The sequence below is a fragment of the Osmia lignaria genome, chromosome 13, assembly GCF_051020975.1.
Source record: "Osmia lignaria lignaria isolate PbOS001 chromosome 13, iyOsmLign1, whole genome shotgun sequence".
Classification (NCBI taxonomy): domain Eukaryota; kingdom Metazoa; phylum Arthropoda; class Insecta; order Hymenoptera; family Megachilidae; genus Osmia; species Osmia lignaria.
In genome coordinates, this window is record NC_135044.1 from 7,436,426 (window position 1) to 7,449,584 (window position 13,159).

The 13,159-nt window shown below is 34.2% G+C and overlaps 3 protein-coding genes across 41 annotated transcripts in view; 2 read left to right on the forward strand and 1 right to left on the reverse strand.

The window, feature by feature from the left end:
• The first annotated feature begins 370 nt into the window (after window positions 1–370).
• LOC117601878 (bolA-like protein DDB_G0274169) lies at window positions 371–8,113 on the forward strand. 3 transcript variants are annotated; one of them, XM_034319201.2, is made up of 4 exons: window positions 371–1,087; window positions 1,563–1,777; window positions 2,236–2,304; window positions 4,724–8,113. In XM_034319201.2, the coding sequence occupies exons 1-4, from the start codon at window positions 943–945 to the stop codon at window positions 4,745–4,747; spliced, it is 453 nt and encodes a 150-aa protein (XP_034175092.1). In that variant the 5' UTR covers window positions 371–942; the 3' UTR covers window positions 4,748–8,113. The 3 variants fall into 3 exon arrangements, with proteins under 3 accessions (XP_034175092.1, XP_034175091.1, XP_034175093.1); XM_034319200.2 differs by lacking the exon at window positions 4,724–8,113 and adding an exon at window positions 2,386–2,663; XM_034319202.2 differs by lacking the exons at window positions 371–1,087; window positions 4,724–8,113 and adding exons at window positions 1,094–1,366; window positions 2,386–2,663.
• On the reverse strand, window positions 2,584–6,321 carry ash2 (set1/Ash2 histone methyltransferase complex subunit ASH2). The gene is made up of 11 exons (XM_034319184.2): window positions 6,179–6,321; window positions 5,845–6,000; window positions 5,588–5,766; window positions 5,335–5,507; window positions 4,642–4,816; window positions 3,878–4,086; window positions 3,631–3,808; window positions 3,374–3,518; window positions 3,139–3,274; window positions 2,821–3,072; window positions 2,584–2,755 (listed from the first exon to the last, which is right to left on the reverse strand). Exons 1-11 carry the CDS (start codon window positions 6,199–6,201, stop codon window positions 2,651–2,653), a joined length of 1,731 nt encoding a protein of 576 aa, XP_034175075.1. The 5' UTR covers window positions 6,202–6,321; the 3' UTR covers window positions 2,584–2,650.
• Window positions 8,114–8,266: 153 nt separating the features above from the next.
• slo (calcium-activated potassium channel slo) overlaps window positions 8,267–13,159 on the forward strand; it is a 64,135-nt gene continuing 59,242 nt past the window's right edge. For 34 of the 37 annotated variants that reach the window (XM_034319144.2, XM_034319174.2, XM_076691629.1 and 31 more), the window contains exon 1: window positions 8,267–9,214. In XM_034319144.2, the coding sequence (XP_034175035.1) occupies window positions 8,912–9,214 (303 nt within the window). In that variant the 5' untranslated portion in view covers window positions 8,267–8,911. The remainder of the gene's footprint in view (window positions 9,215–13,159) is intronic. The other 3 variants (XM_034319167.2, XM_034319171.2, XM_034319170.2) reach the window with 1 other exon arrangement.

The following is a 13,159-nucleotide window of genomic DNA, read 5'->3' on the forward strand; positions in this document are numbered from 1 at the left end:
ATGCAGAGCAAAAATATAATGATAATAATGATCGCAGGGAAACATGATTTCAACAAATTATAGCAATATTTTATTGTACGCAAAAACATTACATCACCTTCTTGTATAGCCCAACTTTTTACTTCTTTACTAGAATGTTGTAAAATGTAAATATGTTATAATGTTTGTTTATCGCGAATGTGATAACACAATGTTTTAACGGGATAAGAAAAAAAAATTTTAAGAGTTAATAATGTGCCTACAACCGTGTATAATAAAATGTTTTTATAGATGAAATATTGATGGAAGTTGAAATCCATCACCTAGTCACTTGATATTGTTCAAAACTTAATAATTTTCTGGCGCAGTTTGAATTTTCCTTATAAGTATCTGTCTGAACACAATAATAAATAAAGCATTCAAAGAATACATTGTGCTTACTGTTATTTTACAGTGGTTAAAACATTATTTCCCTTTTGTCTAACAAAGATTACTGAAAGCTAAAAAATTTATTTATATAGAGTATATTTATTCTTAACTGTTTGTTTTCCCATTAATTTCCTTCTTTAAAATCCACAATAATTAACAATATCTTAATAAAATAAGTACTAACGTACAGACGAGTAATGAATGATCTGCCATAATTTGAAAAGTATTTTAAAAGATTGGCGCGCAACTTTGCGCTTCTTCAAATTTAAATATTCATAATGTAATGAAAATGTTTTCAATTTTCAAATTGATATTTAAGCGCAGAAATTTATAAGGAAATGTCTATTAGATGTTGTAAAACAAAAATTGAAATTATGTCGTATTTCGTGACTTCCAAATTGAATATATGTATATATGTATAAAAAATTTAATAAAATGATAACCTAAACGATACGTGGATAGAATTCTGTCATTAATCGTAAGTACTTATACTTGATGTCACGAGAGTCCATAACTAAGCGCACAGGTTGAAAGATGGTAGAGGAACGCAGCGATGGTGGGGGAAAGCGATTCGCCAATCGCTTTCCACTTCCGCTGGAAGTATCGCCAATCAGAGCGACAATGCGCAGAAAAGAACGAAAACTGGTCTTTTCGCAGTTATGGACTCTCGTGACATCAGGTATACTTATGTAACTTATAAGTATAATTATGTTCATATTTTTTTCTCACATTCAAAATAAATTTTGGAATTTAATGAGCAATGGAATACAATATTAATGTTCAAAGTAACATTTTTAGAACAAAAAGTATTGCCTTGGAGTAAAGAAATATGCAATGTTGTAATTCTTGTCATATGATCAAATCTGCGTTTCAATTAAACATTCTTATAAATAATTTATTTATTTGTAAAGTAATATAACTTAACAAATGTATAGAACTGTGCTAGCAGTAGGAAAAAGTGAGTAATATTTTTTATATTATTAATGCTACTTTTTTTTATGAGGTTAAATTACAAAATTCGTAGGTTAGGTTTTATTTTATTCATTCTAACCCAACTCTTCTTTACAACATAGAAATAAAAAATTAATTATCTTTTAATATTTCTTGGCAGTAAAAATACTTTTATTGCATATTTTATATTATATTATTCACAGACTATGCAAAAACATTGGTACCTCTACAAAAAATGAGTTCTGTAGTGACTAACCCAATAGAAAATTCAATAAGGAAAAAGTTGATGGGTTCTTTGAATCCATCTTATATTGAAATAATAAATGAATCATATATGCATAATGTTCCTAAAGGATCTGAAACTCATTTTAAAGTAATTGTTGTATCTGATAAGTTCACAGATAAACCTCTTCTTAAGGTAAGACAAAATTTACAACATAGTTACTCTAGGTTAATAAATTTTGCTTAATTTTAAGATTATAATGGGTATTTAGCTTTTACACAATAGATTCTATCATTATGAAGAGTCTTTTCGAAAAGAGAATTTAGATTAACACATTCAAGCCCATAGTAACAGATTCGTCTCCGCCGAGATAAGGGGAGGTTGTAATTTAAATCATTAAGACGCGACGTTCTTTTGATGACGCCGGTGTTTTAGATTCTTATTTCCACTTTGAGAATTGGATTTCATGTTTTTTTCATACTTAAATGATTTTGCAACCTTTTTGAATCTTGTAGCTTTTCTAGTATCGGTAGATCTACTCAAGTGGGCCCGAGCGTGTTAACACGTTCGTACTTTACTAAGTACAGTAGTCCTTACTGTTATGTATTACGTAACAGAGTATTTATATCAAAGATGTAATTTTGTCAATTTAGCGCCATCAAATGATAAACAACTTATTGCAAGTAGAACTGGAAAACGGCGTGCACGCATTATCAATCGTAGTAAGTGTTATAAAAATATTTGAAACTTAGTTCACATAGTTAGAATAAAAATAAATCTTTGTCTATTGCTTCTGTACAAAGGCAAAAACACCTAGTCAATGGGAAGACAATAGTAATGTAGCTCCAAGTCCCGCTTGTCGAGGTGGCTTTGGAAAATAACGACGTATAATGATTTCATATTATGTAATTATACTTCTCAAAAATAGAATTTAATTCTGTTCAATCGTTAAAACAAATGAACAAACATAAAACACTATAATCATGAAGGTTTGAACTTAATATGTGGTAGTTCCGTATATTTAATCAAAAATAAAAATTAATTCCAAAAATAAAAGATACATTAATGTCATAAAGCAAAAGTATCCAGTCTTAATTTTCCCTCGTTTTCGGTGAAATAAAGTATATCAGCCATACATTGCTCTGCTATTGTTTCTTCTGCTCTGTCATGCACCTGTAAAATACAAATTATGTGAAAAAATGTATAAATTCAATACAGATGATTAATATCATACATACCCCTCTAAAAGCCATGTTCGTAGGAGGATACTTAAAATTCGGGCCAAAATTGACAGAAACTGTGGCGCTTTTATGAATCGAGATAGTAGGATAATAGGCCCCTTTATTAATATCAACAAATGCTTCGCCTTGATTTACTCCATTTTTGTAAAATACAATTTTACTTCCTTCGAGTGGTCTTAGAGCTTTAAGCGCTTCAGGTACTTGATCCTTTTCTTCATAATAAAGGTGGCTTTTGAACTTAACTAAGGGCTATTGTGTAAATATCAATTTATGAAAACACAGAAATATTGTACATAAATTGGAACTTTTACTTACCCGATCTTTATAGGTATTTGGTAAATGTGAAACATCGTGTGTATCAGGTAAAAGTATTAAAAATCCTAAGGTATCACCCTCTCCATAACCATTGCTATAATGTTTACCTCTACTTTCATGAAATCGTGTACCCTTCCTATCAATAATTATTTCTTAGTGCGGGGTTATAGTTTGATTTACGACCGTGAAGGGTCGAAATAAAAAATCTAAAATTCCTTAGTTTCGGTCACAGTACCTAGATCTCCAAGAATATCCAAATTTGTCGTAACCAAGTGGAGCTTGTAAGTTAGCATATTCTTGACCCCAGCCTAGTCTTGTGGCTGACCCCTCAGGCATTTCTTCGATAGTCGCCTCCCAGTACCATGTACCTCTACTTACATCTACACAATAATAATACAAAGAATATAAAAGGCAATTTGATTTAATTACAAGTTATTTAAAGTATGTTCATTAACTTAATGAAATAAAATCACGTGATCGATTCCGACATACTGTGAGTAGCTCTGACCATGCAATAGCCCTTTTCTCCAGTGACTGCAAGCCTGTCCTCAGAAACTTTGAGCTGGGGAGCTCTATTATGTAAAGCAAGTAAAACTGCACTTGGACTTAAAGCCCTGTATAACCATCCAGGAATAGGTTTTCCAGCCCAGTCACTGCTTTCATCAAATTCCTATTAAATGATGTTAATGATATTTAAGTTTTCATTAAGTAAAATAGCAAAAGCAGTATAATAACATACCTGTCTGAATGGTGCATGAGGATCTGGTTCAGCAAGGATGTATCTATAACCATCTTTATTGAAAGGATGTTCAAGAGGATAACCATGGGCTGGTAATTTAGGAGCTGCCATATCTGAACCTCTACCCTTTTTACCAGGACCCGTGCCCGTTCCTTCTCCAGGAAATTTACGTTTTGCATTGCGACCACGAAGTCCTCCACTAAGTGGCACTGAACAATCCATAATTACACTTATAAAATTGACTATACAATATTAACTTTAATATTTCATTAGCGAAATTGACTAAGAAATACAATGGATGTGTAATTTTGATGATTAAGTATTTTCTATAGTGAAATGATGGTTACTTATAATTGGTATTGTTCTATATTATATGTTGACACTAAATCATAATGCAGAATTTATTAAGAAACTAAATGTATTAAAGTTATAGACATTATGATCAAACAAGCTGTGATATCATGGTACTGATTCATTTCTTGATAAGATAAGAAATAACTAAAATAAAAAAAGGCTGGCTACGGAAAACCAAAAGATAAAAGCAGATATGAATGTATAAGTATGTAGAAGTGGAATAGAAAAAATATTCGTAACGGGATTCGGGATTGGATACAGGGTAGCATGTATATTTTTATATTTCCCAAAGAAAAGCAGTAGCGATATTAATTTAAAATAAATGATTTATCAACTCATATTTAAATTTTGAACATATCTTTCTATTTTGGAATAATTCAAAGATACAATCAGTTTGTAATTATACTTACCAACATGTTGAACACCCATTTCAGTTACTTTTAGATGACCACCTTTAATCATTGCTTCGTAATTTGGTTTGATTGTTTGCAGATCAGAGCATGTAAGTCCAAATAACTGACCATCTAGAGCACTTTCATCGATAGTAAATAGCGACCCAACGTCTTTTAATAGAGCTCTATGTATCTGCATTAACACAATTATTTCACTCATATTAAAGGTAATTGGTTTAAAAGAAATATATTTTATTAAACGGAAGGATACATTATATTTATGAGCATACCATAAAAATATTTTAATTATAAAAATTAAAAAGTAAATAGTACAACAATTTAGAAATAGCAAATATTGATGGAGGCTCATAGATAGTATTAGTTAAATATTAGCACAGTTGGTCCCCTTATCCGCGGATTTGTGTGATATTTTCTTGGAGTTGTATGGCTCCAGAGGAAGAGATTATTAATTTATTATTATTTTTATTATTAAAGAAGGATTATCGTTACTTAATGTTAATAATATTCTACATTAAAATTTATGTAAATTAAGCGAATGCGATGTTTTGTATAGTATTCGGTATTACCCGCACTAGGTCTTCGAACATAATAACACGGATACATGGGGACATCTGTATATTTGTTTCTTATGACAAATTGTAAGTAACAAGCAATTATGTATTAGTAATAATACAAAATATAATGATTTACCGTTGCATGCCAAGATTGAGTAACTCGGCGGGGCATTGTAGTCATACTGTCCCAGTGACATTCAATGAAAGGAATAATATCTTTGTCTTTATGAAAAAGTATTTTTTGTTCATTATCTTTTTGGGACATTTGTAACAGATTTGCTATTGCTGTTACACACATTTGTGGAAATGCTGAAACAATTAGAATTTTACAATTTAGTTCAACAATATAAATGATACATTACTGATGTTATTGAAATTATTATCCTTACGTGCTTGGTTCTTTTTGAAACTCTCTAGACCAGTAGGAGAACAATTTTTGCACATGAATATATAATTCATCATAAAGGGAACTAATTTACCCAACTGATAACCGATACAAGATTCATGAAACCATCTTAAGCAACTAGCACACAATAATTCTATGATATTAAGATTTCTTTCCTTTCCACTGAAAAATTATGAAAATCTATAATAATTCATGGTGACTATTGTTTACATATTACTTATATGAAATTAGAAATTTTACCAATAACAATTTCCACTTTCATTGTTATTTGCTCGACCATTAGATTTGTCAGAGGTATCTTCTTGTTTATGTTTTTGTTTACCCTTATCATCCTGTTTTATTTTTATCTTATCTTCCATAGATTCAATTTGCGTTCCATCTGCTTTATCGATTAGACTGTAAAAATTTATTTAAAATGTACAATTGAAATGCTGAATAATACATAACCTTAAAAGAATAACCTTTATAATTTCATAGAAACAAAATACTTAGCAAATAAATACATTAAAAAGTTCATGATTATTTATACAAGTATATAACAAATTTCGTATATATGGATGGATTTTATAAATACCTCTCAATTTTTTCTTCTGACATTTTGATTTTATTTCTATTATATATAAATTATTATTTCCACTTTTACTCTCTTCCCTTTTTATTTTAAATTTTAGATTGTATTGTCATACAGCAGTATTTTTATCAATTGTAAACAATTACACATGTTTTGTTTTAGAACTTACAGCGTAAACTTACAGCCACGTATCGATTACTCGCAACCATTAATTAGATATTAGAGAGTTATGGCAACTCAGCCGATCTTTTGTAGAATGAGATCATAAATAATTTACGTACAGCAAACGTTGAAGATCATAAATTGCATTGTTTATACTCTTTAAATGATATTAAATATGTATTACATTAAGAAATGATAGTTAGGTATACATATACAGGTGAACACGAGGGATGCTCGCCACCCCTATAGGAGTTATGAAATTTAAAAATGAAATCAATTTATATCGTAAAACAGAATTGCTTTTGCTATTATTTCGATTTTATTATATTCTAATATTTTATATATATATATTTTAATAAAATAAATTATTTAATCCCGCATATTAAATTGCTTTATGTGTATAAATAATTAATGTCAATTAGAGTGTTTCTGAACCATTAAATTTCAAATTATGCGAAACACGTTTGAATAATGTACTAAAAGTATATTACATACAATATAATTATCAGCAAATGTGTAACACTTGTGATGTTGTCAAAAGGCAAAATCGATAATTTCAATCTATTATTAAAAAAAAAAAAAAACATCAACAATAGTGATAACATTTATAATCTAAAGTTTACAAAATTACGAAGATAATAAAATCGCAATAATTTTACATTGCAAATAAGATGTGCAAAATAATCTTTATTGTTCAATACAATTATTAACAAATTATTATTTAAGAATATACATTGTATAACTTGTTTTATATAGTATATGAATTTTCTAATTGTTTCCTAAGCACATTTTAAGCACGATGTAATTTGTAATTGTAAGGGACGACTAGCACGACTAATCACTTTGTATATTATTATTATTATTGCTTAAATGAATGATGAATAATTGAAAACGATTGTAACCATATTGTTTAACCCTAAAATAATAACATAATTTTTTCCTACAAAAATAATAATATGGTGTGGTATTATTATTAAATAATAATAATAATAACATACTCTCCTTTTGAAAGTGACAAAAGTGACCTTAAAATCTTTCAATTATTCGACATTCATTGGCAATCGACGTGTTGAACTAGCTTCTCAGTGGCTCGTAATATAAGTACGTATTGTGACAACATAAATAAGATAAAATTTCGTCAGCAGTAAGAGAAGAGTCAAATCGGTTGTTGAATTCTGAGTTGGTACAACAAGGGTTAGATGTGTTTTGGCGCAACGCTGGTTCAACGTGGCGGTCTCTGCTGGTGAGCTTTGCCATTAAAGCTTTAAGGGGGAATAGTGGGGGATGAAGTGTAGCGAGGGAGCGTGCGTCTACGTCAGGAAAAGCTCCGAGCTTATTGGTCCCGGTCCATTGTTGCGTATTGATTGCTGCAGAGCAGTGGTATGGTCGTCGGAACACTCGGTCGTCCTCATCGCCGTCGTCGCCGTCGTCGTCGTCGTCGTCGTCGGTGGTACAGTCGAGTAGGTTAAGGAAGCGGGACACGCGTACGGAGTTCAGATCAGTTTTTTTCCCCCGTGATCGGTAGCGCGTTTCGTCGCGTACGATCCATGGATTCCAGTTTGATATATAATATATACACGCATATGTATGTGTGCATATAAATATATATACATGTATATGTAAACACACGTACACGCACACATACACGGATACATAGTATATATATTACGTATGTGTATACATCGTAGTGGTGTCAGTGGCTTGTTTTCTTGTTTTCTGATTCTCCCCCTTTCGAGATTGGAACTACCTGCAACATTAGCGGCGGCGGCGGCGGCATCAGCTGCCGCCGAACGTGTCGAAAGCGAGTCGTGCTGATCCTTGGTTCACAATAAATTTCGTTGGACCCGAAGAGTCGCGAGAATTTCTTAACGAAACGGAACTCGTCGATAATCGACGGACAATCGACCACATGGTAGCGACCACGGGTGAAGTCCACCAGCATCGGGCCACCGATCATACGTCGCTAATCGTTTGCTAACGGAAAAGATCTGTTCCGGTGCGAATCTGTCGAATGGTGAAAACGGGTGCGATCGATATCGAGCGATTTCACAAGGCGACAAGGAAGGAAGAGTCGCGAGAGGGAAACGTACGGAGGAACGAAAGGGGTAGAAGAAAGTGAGTTAGTGATACGAGAGTGTGATAAATAAGTGAGGGAGAAAAGGGAAGAGGTTAGCTGGGATAGCGGAGAGAAGGTGGCGAATAGGTTCGCTGTACAGGGACTTAGGAAAATACAGAATTGGTGTTGTAAGATCGGTGGAAAGGAATTTTCATATAATCGTGGGGTTGGGGGGAGGGGGGTTGTGATATGGTGGTGATCGTTGGTGCGTGCGTGAGTTAAGAAGTTTTGAAGGAGGATAAAGGAGAGTAAAGTGGTGGAAAACTGTTTGGTGGGTGAGTGGTCGGAAAACTGCGAGAAGCTGCGACGAAACGCAAGAGGCGTGCAGAGTTGCAGCGTGGCGTGCTGCGACCCGTGGCAGCACGAAATTATGAAGCGCATAAAGAGCGCCCTGTTGGCCGCTGCTTGTGATAGCCGCCGGTGAATGTGTGACCCGGGGGCAGCAGAGATCCACCGTAATGACGACCGAAGAGGCGACCGAGCAGCCCCCGGTAGACGACTGCCTGAAGGAACGGAAATGGTGGTGCTTTCTACTATCGAGCATCTTCACTTTCCTCGCCGGGCTGCTGATCGTACTCCTCTGGCGTGCGTTCGCCTTCCTCTGCTGTCGCAAGGAACCCGAATTCTCTCCAAATGACCCGAAGCAGAAAGAGCAAAAGACGAGCCGCCAGGGCAAGGAGTTCGAGGGGACTTTTATGACCGAAGCCAAGGACTGGGCCGGTGAACTGATTTCTGGACAAACCACCACGGGCCGTATTTTGGTAAGTTTTTATCCTTTCTTTTATTCTTACTTACCTTCAGGGTTAACCCTTTGTCAGAACGATTGTCTGAAGTGGCGGTCGCCGGTCACCGGCGCCATGTATCTAACATAACCTAACAATCAAAAGAAAGAAATATCAACGATTTTTAATAGAATTAACACTTTAATGGCTGGTGTTATGTATTCTTCACTTTAATACGTGGATTTTTATATTATTATTCTTCACTTTGGTTAGGTATACATATTATATTTATTGCATCATGTAGGGTCACGTGCAATTTAAGTTTCCATTATTTAAGAAGTATCGGGAAAGATGTATCCCATCAATTCCGTTATTTATTCATGTCTTTTTGTGTGCAAAAAGAGGAGATTCCAAGTTAGTCTCTCTAAATATTTCTGTGTACATATTGTGTATTAAATAGTTCTACTAAAGTGGGTCTCAACATACGCGGCCATTTCTACTGTGGTAGCCGACGTGTTAACGCTTTGATGGCAGGTGTCACGTACCTACTCGTGGCTTCAGTACATGCATGTTTACTTTATCTTTATTACGTTATATGCAAGTAACAATATGAAAAGTGGTAATTTTAACATACCATAGAAACTATCAAACACGAATCTATCAACAGTGTCAATTTAAATAGGAGAAGGAAATAAGGTTTTGTTTTAAAAATGTATACAGTTCAAATTTCGAGAACCGACCCCAATGTTATTTCAATATCAGAAAATCGAACGTACAATGGTTCTATGACTACATATTTATTTACGTACATTATACCGTTGAAAGTAAACCATCCTTCGCAACGTTCGATATGTCCCTTTGTATACAGTATTGTGCTCAGATTAGAATAATTAGACAGCTGATATTCGTGGTTTTGTAAAATATTTTATTTTCCTTATTTCCTGATTTTTAATATAAAATTAAAGATGCAATTAAAATCAAGTTTTAGGATTTTCACCTTTAACTAACTTGTAACTAAAAAAGAAATGAGTTCTTTGATCTGAAGCATAGCTTGGGAATATCCCTTTAACTCTGGAATGGCGGACTATAAAGAGAGCCCCATTATTATTTGAGAATATAGGTTTTTATTTATGATGTGTATTATTAATTTTAATAATTGCCTTTGTTTTTAGTATTTATTTTTTACTAATAATTAAAAATTAAAATTGTCACACATATCCTTTAGACATAATTAAATTAGAAATTATTGATATTTGAACAAATCAGCAACTAATTTCTTAATCGGCCTTAGATATGATTTTTATTTAAGATAAATTTAAAATAAAAGGTCACTTTACACTATGTGAAATATAAAAATGCAAGCATTTTGTCCTTCCGAAACTTGAACGATTCGCTATAAATCAATTTTGAAAACTAATACCGTACAATTTGTATCGGTCGTGGTGATTGATCTGCGACCGAGTAAGAATTTGGAGTAGGTTAAAACTGTATGAAAAGGTAAAAAATTATGGCACCTATATGCCTGGTACATCTATACACGCCTATCTATCTACCTACGCGATATCATGTACAGAAAGTGAGTTCCCGACACCAGTTAGCACGAGTATCGTAGCAAGTGACCTAGTTTTTGTTCGTGGAACCAGTACGTCGTTGATTGAAGTAGAGGGGTAGTTTCTACGCAGTGCGTGTTCCATCCTGAGGGGCGTGTATTCCAGCTTTCCTCTTCCTCGAAGGCTATCCAATTCAATCTTTTCCTTACCTTGTACAAATAAAAATTACTCCTTTCTATGACTATTCATTTCAGTACAATTATAATTAGAATGGAGCACAATTTATAGGGGACAAAAAACAATATTTTGTTAGCGTATTTTATTTTATTTGCAAGCTTGAGAAAGGAAATTGGTGAATAACAATTTTTATTAGTAAAGAGAATTAAAAATTGCACCGTTTCATTGCTTAATATCCAATTTGTCAAATCATGGAAAAGTACCTACATCTATTGTTAATAATGACAATCGAACTTTGCCACTATTAATTACGTTTATGATTGACGCGACGCGACGTTAAGAATGGCTACAAAAAGAAAGGAAAATGACTGTTTTACGTAATGACCACGTGTCTTACAATGACAACGGTGTAGGTTTCTCTCTAATCTAATCTAACTGCAACTTACAGTTACCCACTGCTTGAACGAACAACCATATGATTCTCTAAACTAGGTGACATGTGCCTTACTTTTCGCATTAAGTCTTATCGAGTTACAGAAAACCTTATATGCTAGCACCTTACTTAACTTAATCTTCTAGAATAGATTTCATTCGATAAAAATCCTTAACACAAAATGGCTAGTTGCGTTCCTAATGGCTATCTAATTGTTAAATATCCATTTTCGCAAATTAGCTATTTGTATCCTTGATAATTATACCTTCAACCTGTCTTACCACAGAAATTTCGAACAGCACGTTAAACGTCTTCCTTGTTTGTCTGGATTACAATGTATCCTATTGTTTGGAAGATTATACCGACGATCATTGCCTTTAGAACTCCTATTCCGATGCATTAGGGTAGTTTGAATTGCCCTAAAGCAAAGCACAAGGCAGCCTTTCGGTAGAGTGATGTCAGGAGCTATTAAGAGGAATAAGATGCAGCCTAGCCACTTCTCGTTCAATGTTAGATCGCTTTCATAACCCGCTAAAACCAGCACGTGGTCCACTGTTCTCTCATTGGAACGTTCTCCCACCGTGCGGCTGCTGCCCTGAGAGTTGTGATTCAGCTGCCCTTGGCAAGCGATAAAATAGCTGCCCTGCTGGCACTAAGTTGCCCATCCCCGCCGTTAGAAAATCAATACATACCGTACAGTTAAAAACGCAACAACATCAGTTAGTATATGATTATTAATGTAGAAATTATAATAGCCAATGAAGTTAACAGAAGTAGGTCATTAGGGTATGCGAGCAAGTTACTATTTATTCTATCAATGTAAACTAGGCTTTACTTTCAGCTGAAACCAACTGAAGCTTTGCACCCAGTTCGAAAATTCATCGGGTCGTATTTGTCCTAGGAGCATTGCCGTTAGTCCCATAGCTTTTATGGAATTTCATTTTATTTTTCAGTTGAAAATAACAATTTCCACGCTGATAGAAATGTTTCTAAATATTTCAACCGTTGTGCATTCGGACGCAGCGAAGGAAATTTCATTTCCGCGTCTGATCTCTGAGGTACCATTTCCTTCTGATGGTTTTCCCGCTCATAAACCTGTAATCTCTCATCCTCCCTCCCTGACTCATCCGTTATTATAAATATTTTCGAATAAAAATAAACTGGACTCGAGTTCGACGACACTGGCCGTTCGGTAAGCGGAGGCTTCGCTTAGTTCTTCACAAAAGTATTCTATTTTTCATTTTCTTCATCTTTACGAGGCACGAAAAAGAAAATTGTATAATTTCTTTCGGAAAGAAAATAAATTGTCGTTTTCGAACGGATATCTGTGTCGAACCAGCACACGGATCTACGATTGCACTTGATTTTTTTTCTGTTTCCTTCGCCACGATAAGGATGATATCGTTTGTTCGAGAGATTTTCTGTTGCACCGGCTGCAATGTGCATATCTGAACGCGAAGGAGGTTTTATTTTTTTTCGAAAGTGGGTTCGACGTATAGCGCGAAGATAGACTCGGTCGGCCTGCTTCGTAGGACCGTCATAAATGGAAATGCCGCCATAATGGTATCGCAGAGACAAAACCGGTGTGCACATAATACACTCCCTGTGTGCGGACGATTATATACGCGTCTCATTTTCCACAACTGAGGTCCTTGCATTGAATGCAATTGAAGGGAGTGGGAGTGCCTTGGAAAGCGTAGTTTATTTGCATTCGCATTGATGCCTTGCTGCTCGTTCAGAATATAGAAGCTCGCTTATATCCAAGTCTAAAGATGCTAAAATGTCGTGGGACTTGTGTCCGTAGACACAAGCTTTTTTATTTTA

Bases quoted from the DNA above. Each gene is read 5' to 3' on its own strand.
- LOC117601878 (XM_034319200.2), top strand. From the start codon at position 943: ATGGTAGAGGAACGCAGCGATGGTGGGGGAAAGCGATTCGCCAATCGC. The intron at 1,778-2,235 runs GTAAGACAAAAT...TTGTCAATTTAG, and splicing joins CAGATAAACCTCTTCTTAAG to CGCCATCAAATGATAAACAA. The intron at 2,305-2,385 runs GTAAGTGTTATA...TTCTGTACAAAG, and splicing joins TGCACGCATTATCAATCGTA to GCAAAAACACCTAGTCAATG.
- ash2 (XM_034319184.2), bottom strand. From the start codon at position 6,201: ATGTCAGAAGAAAAAATTGAGAG. The intron at 5,767-5,844 runs GTAAAATTTCTA...ATAATTTTTCAG, and splicing joins GAAAGTGGAAATTGTTATTG to TGGAAAGGAAAGAAATCTTA. The intron at 4,087-4,641 runs GTAAGTATAATT...TGGATTGTTCAG, and splicing joins AATGGGTGTTCAACATGTTG to TGCCACTTAGTGGAGGACTT.